This window comes from Pseudozyma flocculosa (genome assembly GCF_000417875.1).
Source record: "Pseudozyma flocculosa PF-1 unplaced genomic scaffold scaffold00003, whole genome shotgun sequence".
NCBI classification, from domain to species: Eukaryota; Fungi; Basidiomycota; class Ustilaginomycetes; order Ustilaginales; family Ustilaginaceae; genus Pseudozyma; species Pseudozyma flocculosa.
The window spans coordinates 396796-411949 of record NW_006920871.1 but is presented as its reverse complement, the minus strand read 5'-3'; the positions used below and the strand labels follow the sequence as shown (position 1 = coordinate 411949).

Here is a 15154-nt window from a genome sequence, read left to right as displayed (position 1 = left end):
GAGGGCGCGGCGCGAGTTGAGCGTGTAGTCGAGCGGCTGGCGCGCCGCGTCGCGGAGGAACTTTTGCGCGCCTCGAGCAGGCAGTAGGGCACGGCATCGCCAAAGTCGCCGCCGATCTCGTGAAACGCCGACACGACGGCGGGCGTGACGAGGCCCTCGGTCGAGGTGATGGTGTCCTCGTCTACCTCGCGGTCGATGAGGCGCGACGTAAGCGCCTTGACCCGGCGGATCAGCGCCGAGATGATGGCGGGCGAGACCTGCGTGTCGGCCAGGATGCGCGACGCCTGCGCGGCCGCATCGCCGTCGCGGTGGACAGCGGGTGCGTAGGCCATGGTGTTGGTCGTCGTTGGGGTGGCGGCCGTGCGAGGCGAGAAAAGAAGCGGGTGGTGGCAGGGGTCGCGGTCGTGGTCGTGGTTGTCGGGGAAGAACGAGGCGAGGGGATGAGAGGTCAGCGCTGACCCTCGTCGCGTGACAGCTGGAGCCTACCAGGCCTAGACCGCGCTTCTCCACCTTGGCTTCGCACGGTTCGACGCCGAATGCAGCCAGACGCAGCCAACGCATCGGAATGCGCCCCGCCTACCGGTCCACATCTTCTCACCTGCTGGGCGGCTTCTCGCTGCCCGCCTGGGTTCATCCTCGCCCTCAGACACACAGACACGCATGTCTCTATCTCGGCGCTACATCGTATTGCATTGCAAGGGGCGCCTGAGGTCGCAGGGTCAGCACCTCGACTTTGGTACGAGGGGGCGTGCGACAAGGCCATCACCGTCGCGCTTCCATCAGGAGCCCGAGATCATCGCCACCTTCTCGCCGTCGAAGCCCGATCTGATACTGCTCCCTCGAGCGCCGAAAGCATGTCGTCCCCAATCCAGGGCCGGGTTGCGCCTGTCGACGGCCGAGCATAGCTCAACCAGACCACCGTCGTCCTCGACAAGTTTTGCACTCCCCCCACCGCGCCTGCCCCTCAACGTCACAAGGAGGTGAAACGACGAGCGAGGGTGAGGGAGGACGTGTTTTGCGTCTTCGGAATGGCGACGATGGGTCGTTGGGCAGGAAACGCAACCGCTTCACCCGCGCGAGGCGGGTCAAGGAGCAGCCGTGCCTTTTCGAGCGACACGGCGACGACGAGCGCCGCCGGCACCGATCCGGAGCAGACCCCTATGCCTGGACAGTACGGGACATGACGATATTGCCTGGCTATGACTCAAACCCCGGCCACGGGATCCGAACCTCGCAAAGATGCGAGGCCGGATCCAAGGCTCGGTGCTCTTAAGACCTGGCGTGATGATGGTGGGAGGAAGGGAGGTGGGGGAGAAAGTGGCTGGGGAAGGGGAACACGGCGAGGGAGAGGACTGAAGCAGGAGAGGGACGATGCGAAAAGGGGGGGGGGGGGGCAACAGCATCGCGAGAGGTCGGAAAGGACGGGACCGAGGAGATGGGACGGCTGGGCTCCGTGAGACTGTCTTAGCATGTTCTCGATTCTCGCTGGAAGCTCACTGCAGGCGGAGTCCGCCTCTCATCAGGCGAGGGGCGTCGAATGCACCGTGGCCCGGGCGCCATGAAGGTTAGCTGGGGTATCGATGTCTATGGATGGCGTCCAAGGGTGGGGGGTATAGATGGTGCGGCGGCGTGGCGGCGTGACGGCGACGGGCGTGTTCAGATCACGTCCTCGAAGTCGTCAAAGCCCTCTTCGTCGTCGTCGTCGGCGGCCGCGGGCGGTGCTGGAGTGGTGCCTTGCGAGTCGACCTTGGGCTTCTTGCTCAGACTTGTGTCACCCGTCGGCGTCTGCGAGCGCGACCTCTTGCGCGAGGGCGCGGATGAGTCGCCGTCCAGTGCTTGCGTCACGACGTCCTCAAAGTCGAGGTCGGGGCTGTCCGCCGAGGACTTCGGGGCGGCGGCGGCGGCGGCGGCTGCTGCTGCTGCAGCGGCAGCGGATTTGGCCTTCTGCTCGGCTTTCTGCAGCGATGCATACTGGGCAAAGTAGTCTTCCTCGTCGACCTCGTCCGACTTCTTGGCCTCCTCGATGTCGACGCCGTCCAGGCCCTGTAGCCTCTGCTGCTTGCGTCCGAGGCTGGTCTGCTCACCGCTGACGGTACTGGCAAGATGCCAGGCGGGAAGCGCGTTCTGCTTGCGTTGTTCCTCTTCCGCCTTGAGCTTCGCGGCGCGGCGGGCGGCCTCGGCAGCAGGGTCGTTGGAGGCAAGGTCGACCTTGAGGCCTGTCGAGACGCCATTGACCGGGGCCGGGGTGGGTAGGCCAGTGTCGTCGTCACGTCGGACGTTCCAAGGCTGTGAGGCGGCGTGCTTGGTGAGCCAGGCGCCGACGTCGAGCGGCGGCAGGGTGATGCCTTCGACCTTGCGCAGGCCGCCGAGGATGGTGCCGAGCTGCTCGTTGAAGCGCATCAGGCTGTCCTTGCTCTTCTTGACGTCCTCGGCCTCCTCGTTGTCGACGAGCTCCGTGTTGCAGCCAGGGTTGTCGCAGACAAAGACGTTGCGGAAGACGTCGAGCAGGTGCGCCACCTCGAGCGTGGAAAACGAGCGCTTGCATCGGGGGCAGACGTAGCCCTTGTTGTCGAGCTCGTTCCTCAGGCGCTGGTCGATCTTCTTGCGGATCGACATCATGCGCCACTTTGTCACGTCCAGAAAGAGCTTGTAGTCGAGGTAGTAGTAGGTGCGCTGGAAGGTGCGGTTGTGGATGTTGTCCTTGGTCTCATTGCGGCGGAAGGTGCAGACCAGCTTGTCCTCGAGCAGCCTCGAGGCGAGCGCCGCCAGCTCCTTGACCTGAGTGCCAAGGCGGTGGGCCAGGACATCAGCAGGCAGGACGGTGATGGTGACAAGCTGGTCCATCAGGACGATGTGGCGGTCTTCGTAGAAGATGCGAGCAACGATCTGGGCGAGCCTCCGGATGGTCGAGAGCTGCTCGTCCGAGGCGAGCTTGATGTCGCCATCCTGCGGACCAGAGCCGCGGCCGAGCGAGGTGAAGCTGCTTGACATGGCGGGCGGGCAATCCGGTCGAGTGGCGGTAAGAGGTGGGAGGGTTAAGCGAAGGGGAGGGTGCGCAACCAGCGACGTCAGGCACGCAGCTAAGCGGTGACGGTGCGTTGGAGCGGCGGCCAGGATGACATGAGCCTAGCGTAGACCTCTTGCCGACTCTTGCACGGGGGGTGCGAGTGGAGAGGCAGCGCAGAGGACCGTGAGCCGGGAGACAAGGCAGGGCAAAGGGGTGGCGATGGTGGTGGTGCGCAACGAAGGAGCAAAGGCGGCGTTGAGGCTCGGCTTTGAACCCCCATTTATCGCATCGCCCGGCCACCCGCCTGCTTTTTTTCTGCGCCCCGTCCCCAGCCCGATCACGCAAACCTGCCCAGCCAGCCACAACTCTGCCCTGCCCTGCCCTGCCATTTTGCAGCAATTTCCCCTGGCCCTCCCTTGCCGCAGTTGCCGCGGGTGCTCGACCCGCCGACCTGCTCACATCAGTCCTCTTGGCCAAAGGGGAGCCGACCTGCCAGCCGAGCCGTGTTTCGCCGAATGCATGCTTCGTCGCTCGAAAAGGATGGGGAATGGGTCGTGTGGCAATGCAGAGGAGAGGGAGCGCGGCGCAGAGTCTAGAAATACAGATGGCAGCCGATGCCTCGACGTGGCGGTCATTATAGGGAGCAGCGAGCGGCAGAGCTAGCCGCAGCGGTCGACCAAGGGTGGCAAAGGGGAATGAACGAGACATGCTGGATGGTATATGGAGGGGGTCACGCTCGGCCTGCGCGCTAGAGTCAGTCGTCGTTCTTGAGCGACATGCCCTGGGCCTTAGCGGCGGCTTGGGCCATAGCCTTTGCGTTGGGCGGAGCGGCCTGGGCACGCTCGGGGTCATAGGCCGACTCGGTGGCCTGCATCAGCTCGTAGAGCTGGTTGACCTGCTCGTCGGACAGCTTGTCCATGAGCGTCGCGTCGAGACGCTTGCCGCGGAAGCCGCCGGGCTTGCCCTGCGACACCTCGAGCTGGTCGAGGTACATCTTCCACGAGCTCAGGAACGCGACAATCTGCAGCGGGTTGTCGATGTCCTTGTGGCGCCGGAACTCGTCGCGCACATAGTCATCGCCCAGCACCCGCATGTCGGCCGTCAGGTGGCGGTGGGCGCGGTGGATGCGGCGGTAGAGCTGGATCGGCGGCAGGATCGTGGCCGACGCCTCCCTGACGGCGCTAGAGGGCGCAGACGGGGGCACCGGCTGGTTCGACGCCTTGGCCAGCTGGGCCATGGTCTGACGGAGTCGCAGCAGCTGAGTCGGCCTCATCGTCGAAGTGTGAATCAACAGGCGGGGGCGCGAGAGGTGGTTCCTGCAGACAGGTGCGACGAAGGTTGTATTCTGTGCGGACCTGCTGTCGGCGACGCGATCCAAGAGCGGGAGGGCAATGCATGCGGACTTGGTCAGTCAAGACAGCCTAACAGCATGGATGGGCTCGAAGGCGAGGTAGCGCTGCGACCAGCAGCGAAAAGAGACACCACGAGAGGTGCACGACGGCTCGGAGAGTCAAAGTTGCGGCATCGACCCTGGCAGCGAAGCCCGCGAGCGGGAGACGCCGCCAGGGGCTCGGCGAAGAGGTGCCAGATGTATTGAGCGCATTATGTATGTAACCTTGCGCGTTCGCTCATTGCCGGTGTGGGGAAGTCGTTGTGGTGTCGCTCGAGCTGGCAGGTGCGTTGGCCTTGGGGTCAAGGGCGGTACTCACGAAGACGTTGGCGAGCGCAGCCGGAGGAGGGCGCGCGTTGGAGAAGAAGAGAAGAGAAAAGGAGGCGGGTTGCGGCGTGGCTCGACTTTATGGGAAGCGGGCGGGCGTCTGTGGGCTTGTCGGCGGGCGTCGAGGCTTTTTTTCTTTGCAGAGATGGGAAGATGGGGCCGAGTGACGGTCGCTCTTTTTCCGCCTCCTTTTGAAGGAACGGCCCACCGCAGCCAACCGCTGCTGCCCTCGGCGGGCGGATGACAAAGCCTCGACACTCGACACTACTCTGGCTTCGACCGGCCTCGACTGGCCTGGCTGTCTTGGTTGCATGACGGCGAGGAAGCTGCAGGGCCCGATCACTTGGACTCAATCTTTTTTTCCCTCTTTGCCGCCGCCGCCGCCGCCGCCTTCTCTGCTGATGGCCGCTCTGACCACCTTTGCGCTTCGCCGCAGTCCGCCGCGCTCTAATTCGCACTCCTCCCCGTCTGGCAGCCTGCACCCTCGTCACTCTTCCTGCAGTTCACCGCCTGCCAGCATCCGTTCTATCGCATGCCGTCCCCGCTGCTTTGAGCGCCGTATGATCCGCCAAACCCTCGTCTAAGGCCGCACCGCCATCGACCGCTGGAGGCGCCTCCAGCACCAATCCTTGTCCTCTCTGGTTGCTCCTGAATTCGACCTCGGTCACCCGCATCGACTTCGTCAAGCTCGACGAGGCAACGAAAGCCCCCGCCAACCGCTCACCCCCGCCGCCATGAGCAGGCTTCCGCTGCCAATATCGCACGACCAGTACGCGGGTTGGGCGCCCCGGCCCCTCACGTCGGTCTACACGCCCGAGATCCCCAGGATCACCAACCAGATCTCGCGCGAGGAGATGTGGAACGAGTACATCAGGAAACGCAGGCCCGTCGTCATCCAGGGCACCCTGTCCGACCCCGAGTGGGCGGGCGAGCGCTGGACGGACCTCGAATACCTCCGCTCCGTGGCCGGCAACGTGCCCGTCAAGATCGAGCCCATCCATCCCACGGCAGGCCACTTTGGCACCTCTGCGGCCAGAAAGACGGTCCCCTTCTCCGAGTACATCGACATCCTTCAAGATCCGAGCCAGGCCGGGAAATGGTACCTGACCACGCAGTACGACGACGGCGACGAGGGCGGCGATGAAGACAACGACACGGGGTCATCCTCCTCGAGCGAGGCTTCGGGATCCGACCTGGCGACGCACGACGGGTCCATCATCGGAGCCCTCGACGGCGGCAAGGCCGACTTCAAGCCCGAGATCGACACGGTCCTCCCGGCCCCCACCAATGCGCTGTCAAACGACTTCCCCGCCAGGCCGGACCTGCTCGGCCAGCTGGTGCTCCAGCAGTGCAACCTCTGGCTGGGCAGCAGCAAAGAAGGAAAGAGCTCCGGCCTCCACCACGACTTCCACGACAACCTCTACATCCTTCTCTCGGGCTACAAGCGCTTCCTCCTCTTCCCGCCCTCGGCCCACCGTCACCTCCATCCGAGAGGCCAGATCGAAAAGGTGCATCCTAACGGCCTCATCGTCTACACCGCTCCCGGCGAGGTACCTCCCTTTGCACCGGGAGCACGGCAGCGCCTCTCGATCCGGCCCGACGGCCTGGTTCCCTCGGACGCCGCCCGATGGCGCCGGCAGGCCCGGCTCCGGGTCAAGCAGGAGATCGACGACCTCGCCGCCGCCGCCTGCGGCGAAGGTGAAAAGCACCGGCAGCAGCGAAAGGGCAAGGCCAAGCAGACGCACGCGCAGGAGCTGGCCGAGCAGGCGTTCCTGCAGGCCGAAGCCGAGCTCCTCCTGTGCAGGATGGACGAAGAGGGCATCGACCCCAACGCCAACACAAGCGACGAAGAAGACGAAGGCGACGATGGCGAGATCGACAGCGAGGACAACGAGCGCTCCGCCCGGCTTAGGAGGATCATGGCAGCCAGAGGGCTCACCTTTTCCAACGGCCGAGGGGGCAGCGACGAGGAAGACGAGGAGCTGAGCTCGGAAGACGACGTCTACTCGGAGAGCGAAGAAGAGGGCAGCCAGGACGGAAGGATGGAAGACCTTCTCGACAGGGTGCCAGAAGAGCTGCATCCGCTCGCCAGGCGCGCCTTCATGGGCGACAAGGAGGCGATGGACATCTTCTGCCAGCAGGTCAACCGCCTCACAGAGGGCGCGCCAGGGTCTCTGGATTCGGACTCTGACGAGGATCCGACAGAGCGCAAGGCGCCCCCTCCGGATCTAAAGAGGATCCATGGCCTCGATGACGACTTCGACAGCGATGGCGGCGGCTCTCCACCATTCACGAGCTTTTCGGCAGAGGAACACGAGGACGGCGACCCTCCCAGCGATGCCGAATCGTCTGGCGGTGAACGAGAGCGCAAGATGGCCGACGGCAAGAGCTCGCGCAAGAAGGTCAAGATCGCTTCCGAGATCCAGAGCATCGAGGCCCTCCCGGGTCCAGACTCAGACGAAGGCAGTGAGGACGACGAGGACATGGACGATGACGGCGACGGCGACGGATTTCCCGCTGTCGGCGACGACATGGATGACGACGAAGATGATGACGACAGCGGCGACGATTCCGACGACTCTGGGCCACCGCTTTTCCCCGAGGCAGACTCTGGATCCGAGTTTGGCGACGTCGACGCGGGCGAGGCGGAACTGCAACGGCTCCTCGCTCTGTCCGGGCAGGCCGACGACGACGACGACGACGACGACGACGGAAACGATGCGGAAGACAAGGAGCCGCAGAGCTTCTCGCTGGTCCATCCGCGGACGCTTCACGCACACTTTGGTATTCCCGACGACCCCTGCCGCCCGCCCGCCGCTGCCGCCAGCAATGGCTCGAGATCAGGATCGAGCACATCAAAGGCCAAGGGCAACAGCAAGAAGAAGGCCTCGCGTGTTGCCGTTGAAGACGTGGAGCTCAAGGGTCCGCGGCCGCTGCTGGACTGCCCGGAGCCTTTTGAGGTGTTTTTGAGACCCGGCGAGATGCTCTACCTGCCCGCCAGCTGGTATCACGAGGTGACGTCGTCGTCGCTGCCGCCCTATGGCTCGGACGATGCCACCGCGGCCGACGAGGGCAGCAGCAGCAGCGGCAAGAGCGGTGCTGGCGCTGGTGCCGACCAAGGCTTCCACATGGCGCTCAACTACTGGTTCCACCCTCCGGATGCGCTCAAGTTTGAGCCGTCCAAGGCGGCCACGTCGTCGGGCACCAATAGCGCTCCGAAGGCGCCTGGCACCGGGCAAGACACCGAGGCGCCCGGGGCGGTGCACGTGCCCGGGTTGGGGGTCGAGGTTGGGGAGAGCGCGACCGAGAACCTGCAGGGGGGGACGGGGTCGTGCGAGCGGCCGTACCGCGATGCCGAAGTGTGGGACGAGGTGGCGCGCACCGTGTACGCCGAGGTGGCGCGGTGTCGATCCGAGGCGGCGCGATGGGCCATGGGACGGGGTGGGAGCGAGGCGGATGGCGCCAAGGGGGCGGAGGACAAGGCTTAGGCTGGCTGGCGGCTTGCGCGCTGCCAGGGCCCCGAACGACAATCTCACCGAGTGCCGCCGTCGACGGTCATGCTCCAGGTGAAACGCCGTGCTTTCGTGACGAGAGTGATGCGACATGCTGCGACAGTGGGAAGTCCAAGACGGGACGAGGCCAGGCGAGACGAGGGCTGACGGCTGGCTGTTGTTGATGGTTATCGAAGGTAGCAACGGCCGCGGGTGCGGAGCCTGGCCCCGTGCGTGGCTTGGCTGGTCTGTGCGTGGATGCTTGAGCCTCGTGGCTTTTGTTGTTTCCCTCACACTCAAGATTGGCCGGCGTTGTTCTGCATGCGGCCACGTCGACTGCCTGCTCCTTGCCTCCACCAAGGGGGACCCGGGTTGACCACCGCTTCCACCACCACCACCACCACCACCAACACCACCTCCTCCTCCTCCTCCATCCTTCCTTGCTTCGCCGCAGCAGACCGCAGCCATGCTGTTGACCCGCTAGCGAGCACAACTGATTATCGACACTCCGCTTCTTGCCCTCGCTTTCCCCGCCCTCGCCATGCCTTCCCTCGCGCTGACAGCGGTCGCGCTGCCCATCGCCCTCACCCTCCTCCTGCTCCCGCCACTCGTACAGTACCACGCATCCCTACCCGCACACCTCTCCGCCACCCATCCTGGTCTGCGCGACACGCTCCTCTCATTCTTCCGCCCCTCGTCGCTGCACCACTCGTCGATCTCGATATGGACGCGCCTCGACCACGCAGCCCACCCGCTCGTCTCGCGCTTCGTCTCCATAGCCCTCACGCCAACCCAGCGACAGTCCATTCTCGACTTTGACAGGTGCTTCCCGGACCTCCTCGCCTCGTGCGGCCTGGCCGTGCTGGGCCTGTGGGCCACCTCGCTGGCGATTCAAGGTACAAAGGACGTCTTCAAGCAGCGCGGCTTCAAGGGCAAGGACCTGCTCAAGAGCCGCCAGCTCGAGGAACTGTGAGCAATGTTGCGCGGATGCGTCCGCTCCTCGTCAGTGTACGAGCCAAGTTGCGACAGCTGAATCCCTCTCCCCGACCGGCTTCCAGTCCCGAGACGATGGGCCTCCCGGCCGCGAGCGTCTACATGGCTCTCCTCTTCCTCTTCATCCCCTTCCGCTACTTTACCTCGCCCACCTCGCAGGCTGGCCACTCTGCGGCAGCTGCGGGCTTCGGACTGGATCCGGGGCCGCTCAAAGATCCCATAGGATGGGAGGGCAGGATGGACGGCAAGCGCGACTTTCCCCACCACGAGGTGCGTAGCCGGCGCGCCCCTCCTCCTGCTGAGCCCGGTCTCATACGACGCCTCAGGCACAAAGATTGACCTCCCGTCCCGTCTCGCTGGCTGACCCGGCCCGGCGTGACCTGTTTCTGGTCCTGCTGATGCGCGCAGCTGGCAAGCTACCTCTCTGCGCTCCTCACGTTCCTCTGTGCCATCGTGCTCGGCTTCCTCGACGACGTCTTTGACATCCGGTGGCGCTACAAGCTCCCCATCCCCATCATCGCCAGCATCCCGCTGCTGATGATCTACTACGCGGGCGGCGGCGGCACGACGGTCGTCATGCCCAGCTGGCCCGAGAGCCTGCGCGCCTGGCTGGGCACATCGATTATCGATCTCGGTGAGCCCCCGCAGCTGGCGTCGACCGGCATGGCGGTAGCGCGCGTGCTGAACCCTCGCCTTCGCCCTTTACCCCTCCCCTTCGTCTCATCTCGTGTGCCTCGGCCGCGCAGGCCCGCTCTACTACGTCTACATGTCGCTCCTCTCAACGTTCTGCACAAACAGCATCAACATCTTGGCGGGCATCAACGGCGTCGAGGTGGGGCAGGCGCTCGTCATCTGCATCTCGCTGTGCATCAACTCCCTCCTCTACCTCGATCCGCGCGCCGGCCTACCGGGCAGCTTCGCGTCCGAGGAGCTGCTGCGTCGCCACCTCTTCAGCCTCTATTTCCTGCTGCCGCTCTCGGGCGTCTGCCTGGGCCTGCTGGCGTGGAACCGGTACCCGGCGCGCGTGTTTGTGGGCGACACGTTTTGCTACTTTGCCGGCATGGTCTTTTCCGCCGTGGGCATCCTGGGCCACTTCAGCAAGACGCTCCTCCTGTTTTTCGCACCGCAGATCTTCAACTTCCTCCTGAGCTGCCCGCAGCTGTTTGGCCTCGTGCCCAACCCGCGCCATCGCGTGCCGAGGTGAGTCGGTCCGCGCCCGTCGTCGTCGTCGTCATTACCGTCCCCTCTCTCCCTCCTCTCGCGCCTTGCTCTTGACGGGATCGAGGACGGGCCCAGGCGACCGTACCAGCCAATCCTAAGACCAATCTACGTCCCTTTCCCCCCGCTCTTTGCCTTCACCCTTCCTCGTCAACCTTTTCCGATGGAAGGTTCGACGCAAGTACCAACAGCCTGTACCCGTCCATTACGGAATTCAGCGACGGCACGACCCTTCCGCTGCGCACCGAGGGGAAAGGCGTGGTGGTGGTGGCGAGCCAGCCGAAAAAAGTGGCATCCGGCTCGACAGTCGTCATACTCCGACTGCTCGAAGCGGCAAGACTGGTCCAACTCGAATGGCACCACCCCCCTTCCTCGTCGTCTTCCTCGTCGTCGTCGTCGCCGAGAGGAAGGGGAAAGAGGAGGTTGAAGAGCACGACCAACCTCACCCTCCTCAATGCCATCCTCGTCTTTCGCGGCGTACGACATCGACCCTCCTCCTCCACCACCACCATCGCCCCTGTCCATGTCGGTGTCGGTGTCGACACAGGGAAGATCAACGACGACGGGGCAAGGCCGTATACCGGTCCGAGCATCTCCGAGTTGGGGCTGTGGTACCACGTCATGGCCGTCCAGGCCCTCGGATCCCTCCTCGCCTTTGCGGTGCGCTACCGCGTCGCCGCCCTCGTCTTCCCCACGTCCTAGGGGAAAAAAGGCCTTTCGCCGCTCCCTCATCGCTCAGCGCCAGACTCTCACTTTGCACGCACACTTCAGGCGGAGACTCGGAGGGCAACGAGCGAAATAAGAATTAAACAATCATGGACAAGCATGGAAACGTCGAGACGGGCTCGCCCACCGCCTGTCGCAGCGGCCGGCAGCGGGCCGTCTCGACGAGGGGGGTGGGGCAGTAAACGAGCGACGTTGAGAGCGGCCTGGACTGGAGGAACAGGGAATGGGTCCGAGGAGAGAGGTAGGGTATCCCGACTCTGATATCACGTCCGTTGGAGCGAGGAAGGAGACTGGCGTCGCACGCTCATGCTGCGTCGCCCGAAAAGGGCCGAGGGGACAAGGATGAGTGAGGATGTCCCCGTGTCAGTCTGCTGAAACCCTTGTCTTGTCGAGAAGAGCGAGGCGAAAAGGCGATGGAAGCGGGAGGAATGCAGCATCACCCGGCCACAAGGCAGCCCCACCTCCGCCTACTCGTCGTCGCCCTGTCGCGCAGTCTGCATGGTGCGCATGCTGCTGGCGACAGAATTCTGACGGGCAAGGTCGGCGGGCGTCGGGTTCGGAGCCGCCCCTGGGTGCCCGAGTCCAAAGCCAACGACACCAGGCAGAGTGTCAGCGGCCGAGGCTCGTGGTGACCAGCCTCCCGAGCCGATTGGTTGCTGCACGCGGCACGCCTGGCCGCTCGTCTGTCGCGAGTGGAAATCACGCGGCGTTGCTGCCCAACTCACCTTCCTTGGTGGCCTCGGCTTCCTCGGTCGCCTTCTGTGCGTGGGTCGGACGGGTGGGCAGAGGCGTCTTTCGTGTCAGTGCGATGCCGTGGCGTGTGGCTGCGATCGGGCGTGGCGCCGACGCCGACGTCGAGTCGAAGGACGATGCTCACCTCCTTGCCCGCCGAGCTGGCGCTGCGGTTGAGGCCGTCCTGCGACGGCTCACCGGCGCGAGCGGCGTTGTCGGTCTTCTTCTCGAGCAGGTAGCCTGCAGTCGGGTGGGTCGATTGAGTCGCGAATCGCGTCGTGTCAGCAGCTGGTCTTGGTCTCGAGGCTGTCCGGGCCCCAAGCATGTGAGGGCCGCACTTACCGTTGGGGCCGACCTCACCCTGAGGCGCGCCAGAGTAGGCCGGGATCTCCTCCTCCTTGGCGGAACCGGTGGTGGCGGCCTGGGGGATGGCGGGGGCGGCCGTGGCGGCGGCCGAGGAGCTCGTGTTGTTGTGGACGTGGGCGTTCTCGTCCTCGGCCTCCTCGTACTCCTCCTCGTCCTCCTCCTCGATCGAGCTGCCGTCCTCCTCTTCCTCCTCCTCCTCCTCGCTGCGGTAGCCGGCGGCGCGGACGGCGGCGGGGACGGGTCCGGAGCGGTCCATCTGCTCCGACGTCGTGAGGTAGACCTTGGAGAGCTGCTTGATGTCGTTCCACCACTCCATCATCTCCTCGTGGCTGCGGGCGCGGAACGTGTAGGCGTGCTCGCGGCCCATGCCGAGGCTGGCGATGCCCTTCTGCGGGATGGCGCTCTGGCCGCCCGTGACCTTGCGTCCCTCGATGTGGAACTTGTGGCTCTTGCTGGCCATGGTCGAGGGCGGTCCGAGGGTGCACTCGGGCAGGAAGAGGGAGAGCTCTGGCTGCGGGTGCTTGGTCTGGTCCGAGGAGCCGTGCTCGTGGAGGTAGCCGGCGGGGGTGAGGACGTAGAACGACTCCTTGTACGTCTTGGTGAAGCGCTTCTTGCGCTCGAGGATGCCCTGGTGGACGGGGATGACCGACGGGTCCTCCTTGCCCGGGTAGTCGATCGTCTCGGGGTTGCGGAGGGGCGTGTCCGGGTCGAGGAGGTGGTCGGAGCGGGCGGCAAAGGCGATCCACTCGGCGTTGGGCTGGAGGCTGCGCATCTGGACGCCGAGGCTGAGCCAGGTGTCCTGGACCTGGGCCGACATCCTGCCGCTCCACTCGTCAAACGTCTGCCAGGCGCTCTGGATGCTGCGGACAATGCCCTCCTCAAAGTGGGCCGAGTTCTGCTGCATGATGATGATGCTCTTCTGCAGGGCGTTTTCCTCGTTGACCTGGCGCTGGAGCTGGCGGAAGACGGCCTGGTTGGCGCTGTAGGGGTCCTCGCGCGCCGTGACGCTCATCGGCGTGTTCTTGAGCAGGGTGATGGAGCGGGCCAAGTCAGAGATCATCTTGGTCGACATCTCGCGCTCCTTTGCGACGCCGTTGGCGAGCTTGCCCGTGTCCTGCTGGACATTCTTGATGTGCGCCTTGATCTCGGAGCGGAGCTTCTGGAGGTGCTGGACAATGGAGCCCTCGACCGTCTTGGCCAGGTTGGCGTGGTGGTCGGCGATGACGCGCGTCTTGTCGCGGATGCCGTAGTAGATGTCCTGGATGCCGTCCTCGCCGAGGTACTGGTTGCCCTCGCGGAAGGGCACCTGGATGACGCCGCCGAGCTTGGTGAGCTCCTTTGCGGTGTTGTACTCGATGTCGGCGATGCCCTCAAAGTAGCTGATGAGCTGCTTGGTGATGTGCTTCCAGCCTGTGTGCAGCGGAGCGGCGGGGCGCGACGTATCAGAGGGCGGGCAAGGATAGTCGTCGTCAGCACCACGGCCGTCGTAAATGCCCCCGAGCTCGTCAAGGGTACCTGCCGAGGGACAACGCGCCTACTCACCCGTGAAGCGCTCGATGAGGATGTCCGAAGGGCGGAGCTCGTGCGGGCCCGTGTTCTTCTTGATGAGCGATGCGTTGCGGCTGGCCACAGTCGACTTGCGGCTGAGCGAGGTCGCCCTGGTCATGGTGGACTGGGCGTCGGTCATTGTGGATGGCGGTGGCGGCGACGACGGCGCGGATGGATGGATGCGGGCTGGGTCGAAGGTGGCGGGGAGGGAAAGTCGGCTGTGTGTTGCTGCTGTAGCTGGCTATCGACTAGTGTGCTGGCTGTCGAAGCTGATGGATGTGATGGGAGCGAGGCGGATGGATGGTGATGGTAGAGAGTGAGGGAGTGTTGACGGGGAAGGGAGGCACGCATAGGCCGCGCCCGACGGCTCTCTGGGGGTTCAAGTACTGGAGGATTGGGCCGGGCGGGCCAAGGCAGAGCAACGGTTGACCGCAAGGCTCTGGGCCAGTCATCCAGCCTGCCGACCGAGCGAAGCAGGCGCTCGACGGCGGCTTGACCGTCGGTGCTTGCCTGCGGCGACGACGAGCTGGGGGTGACGCAACCTTGCCTGCCAGGCCTCTGGCTGGCTTGCCTGGCTGCTCGCTCTGGCGCTTGGGCCCAGATCGTGCCATCCGAGCCCTTCGCTCTGCGTCTCTCTGCCTGGAAGGGCGGCCAGCCTGGACCCCCGCCGGTCGGCCTCTCGGCTTGGCTGACCAGCAGCCTGCCTGCTGGCAGATCAAAGCCCAGGCAGGCGAAGCGCACGCATGCATGCAGCGGTGCTCTGCGCTGCGGCGCGGGCAGCGGCCGAACCAAGGCCAGGCCAGCGAGGGCGGGGTGCCGGGGCGAGCCGTGCTGGCTCGACTTGGCTGACCCGCCTTCGTGCCGCTCTGTGCCAACCGGCTGGCCGCTGCAGGCAAGGCTAAGCTGCGTTGCGCTTTGTTGCGTTGCGTTGCGCTGGGCTGGCCACTTTGGGTCGGCTGCGTCGGCGCGGCTGGCACGTCGGCCCACAGGCGCGCGCGGTTGGATGACGTCAAAGGATCGACTTCTGTCTCTGCTTCGGCTCGCTCCTTTGACCGACGGCCCCCGCCAACCGGCCAGCCAGGGCGCGCTCGTCCTAGCCTGCCTGCCTTGGCTCGTGCCCTAAGGTTGCCTGCCTGCCTCTGCCGCCCGCCTGGCCTGGCCGCCCGGCTGGGACCCCCCCAAAACCGCCGCGGCGTTGCTTGGCTGCGGCTGCCCGCCCGCCCAAGCCCTGCCTGCTTCTTCTGTCGTTGAACGTGCGCCGTTGCTGCTGCTGCTGCTGACTTCGACGACGGCCGGCCTTACCTGCTCCGGGTTGCAGCCTCCTTTCCAAACGCCGTCCGACGTTGCCTTGTCGGC

General features: G+C 65.2%; 6 protein-coding genes across 6 annotated transcripts in view; 2 read left to right on the top strand and 4 right to left on the bottom strand.

The window, feature by feature from the left end:
• PFL1_01258 (uncharacterized protein) overlaps nucleotides 1-332 on the bottom strand; it is a gene marked incomplete at both ends in the record, with an annotated part of 2064 nt that extends 1732 nt beyond the window's left edge. The window contains one exon of the mRNA XM_007878761.1: nucleotides 93-332. Within this exon, the coding sequence (XP_007876952.1) occupies nucleotides 93-332 (240 nt within the window). The remainder of the gene's footprint in view (nucleotides 1-92) is intronic.
• A 1324-nt stretch (nucleotides 333-1656) lies between these two features.
• Nucleotides 1657-2991, bottom strand: PFL1_01257 (uncharacterized protein; the record flags this gene model as incomplete). The annotated part of the gene is made up of 1 exon (XM_007878760.1): nucleotides 1657-2991. One exon carries the CDS (start codon nucleotides 2989-2991, stop codon nucleotides 1657-1659), a length of 1335 nt encoding a protein of 444 aa, XP_007876951.1.
• A 770-nt stretch (nucleotides 2992-3761) lies between these two features.
• Nucleotides 3762-4280, bottom strand: PFL1_01256 (uncharacterized protein; the record flags this gene model as incomplete). Its single annotated transcript, XM_007878759.1, has 1 exon — nucleotides 3762-4280. One exon carries the CDS (start codon nucleotides 4278-4280, stop codon nucleotides 3762-3764), a length of 519 nt encoding a protein of 172 aa, XP_007876950.1.
• Nucleotides 4281-5458: 1178 nt separating this feature from the next.
• Nucleotides 5459-8212, top strand: PFL1_01255 (uncharacterized protein; the record flags this gene model as incomplete). Its single annotated transcript, XM_007878758.1, has 1 exon — nucleotides 5459-8212. One exon carries the CDS (start codon nucleotides 5459-5461, stop codon nucleotides 8210-8212), a length of 2754 nt encoding a protein of 917 aa, XP_007876949.1.
• Nucleotides 8213-8756: 544 nt separating this feature from the next.
• On the top strand, nucleotides 8757-11128 carry PFL1_01254 (uncharacterized protein; the record flags this gene model as incomplete). The annotated part of the gene is made up of 5 exons (XM_007878757.1): nucleotides 8757-9184; nucleotides 9274-9478; nucleotides 9617-9842; nucleotides 9955-10408; nucleotides 10597-11128. The coding sequence occupies 5 exons, from the start codon at nucleotides 8757-8759 to the stop codon at nucleotides 11126-11128; spliced, it is 1845 nt and encodes a 614-aa protein (XP_007876948.1).
• Nucleotides 11129-11619: 491 nt separating this feature from the next.
• On the bottom strand, nucleotides 11620-13937 carry PFL1_01253 (uncharacterized protein; the record flags this gene model as incomplete). Its single annotated transcript, XM_007878756.1, has 5 exons — nucleotides 11620-11720; nucleotides 11878-11911; nucleotides 12030-12124; nucleotides 12227-13660; nucleotides 13793-13937. The coding sequence occupies 5 exons, from the start codon at nucleotides 13935-13937 to the stop codon at nucleotides 11620-11622; spliced, it is 1809 nt and encodes a 602-aa protein (XP_007876947.1).
• Nucleotides 13938-15154: the final 1217 nt, after the last annotated feature.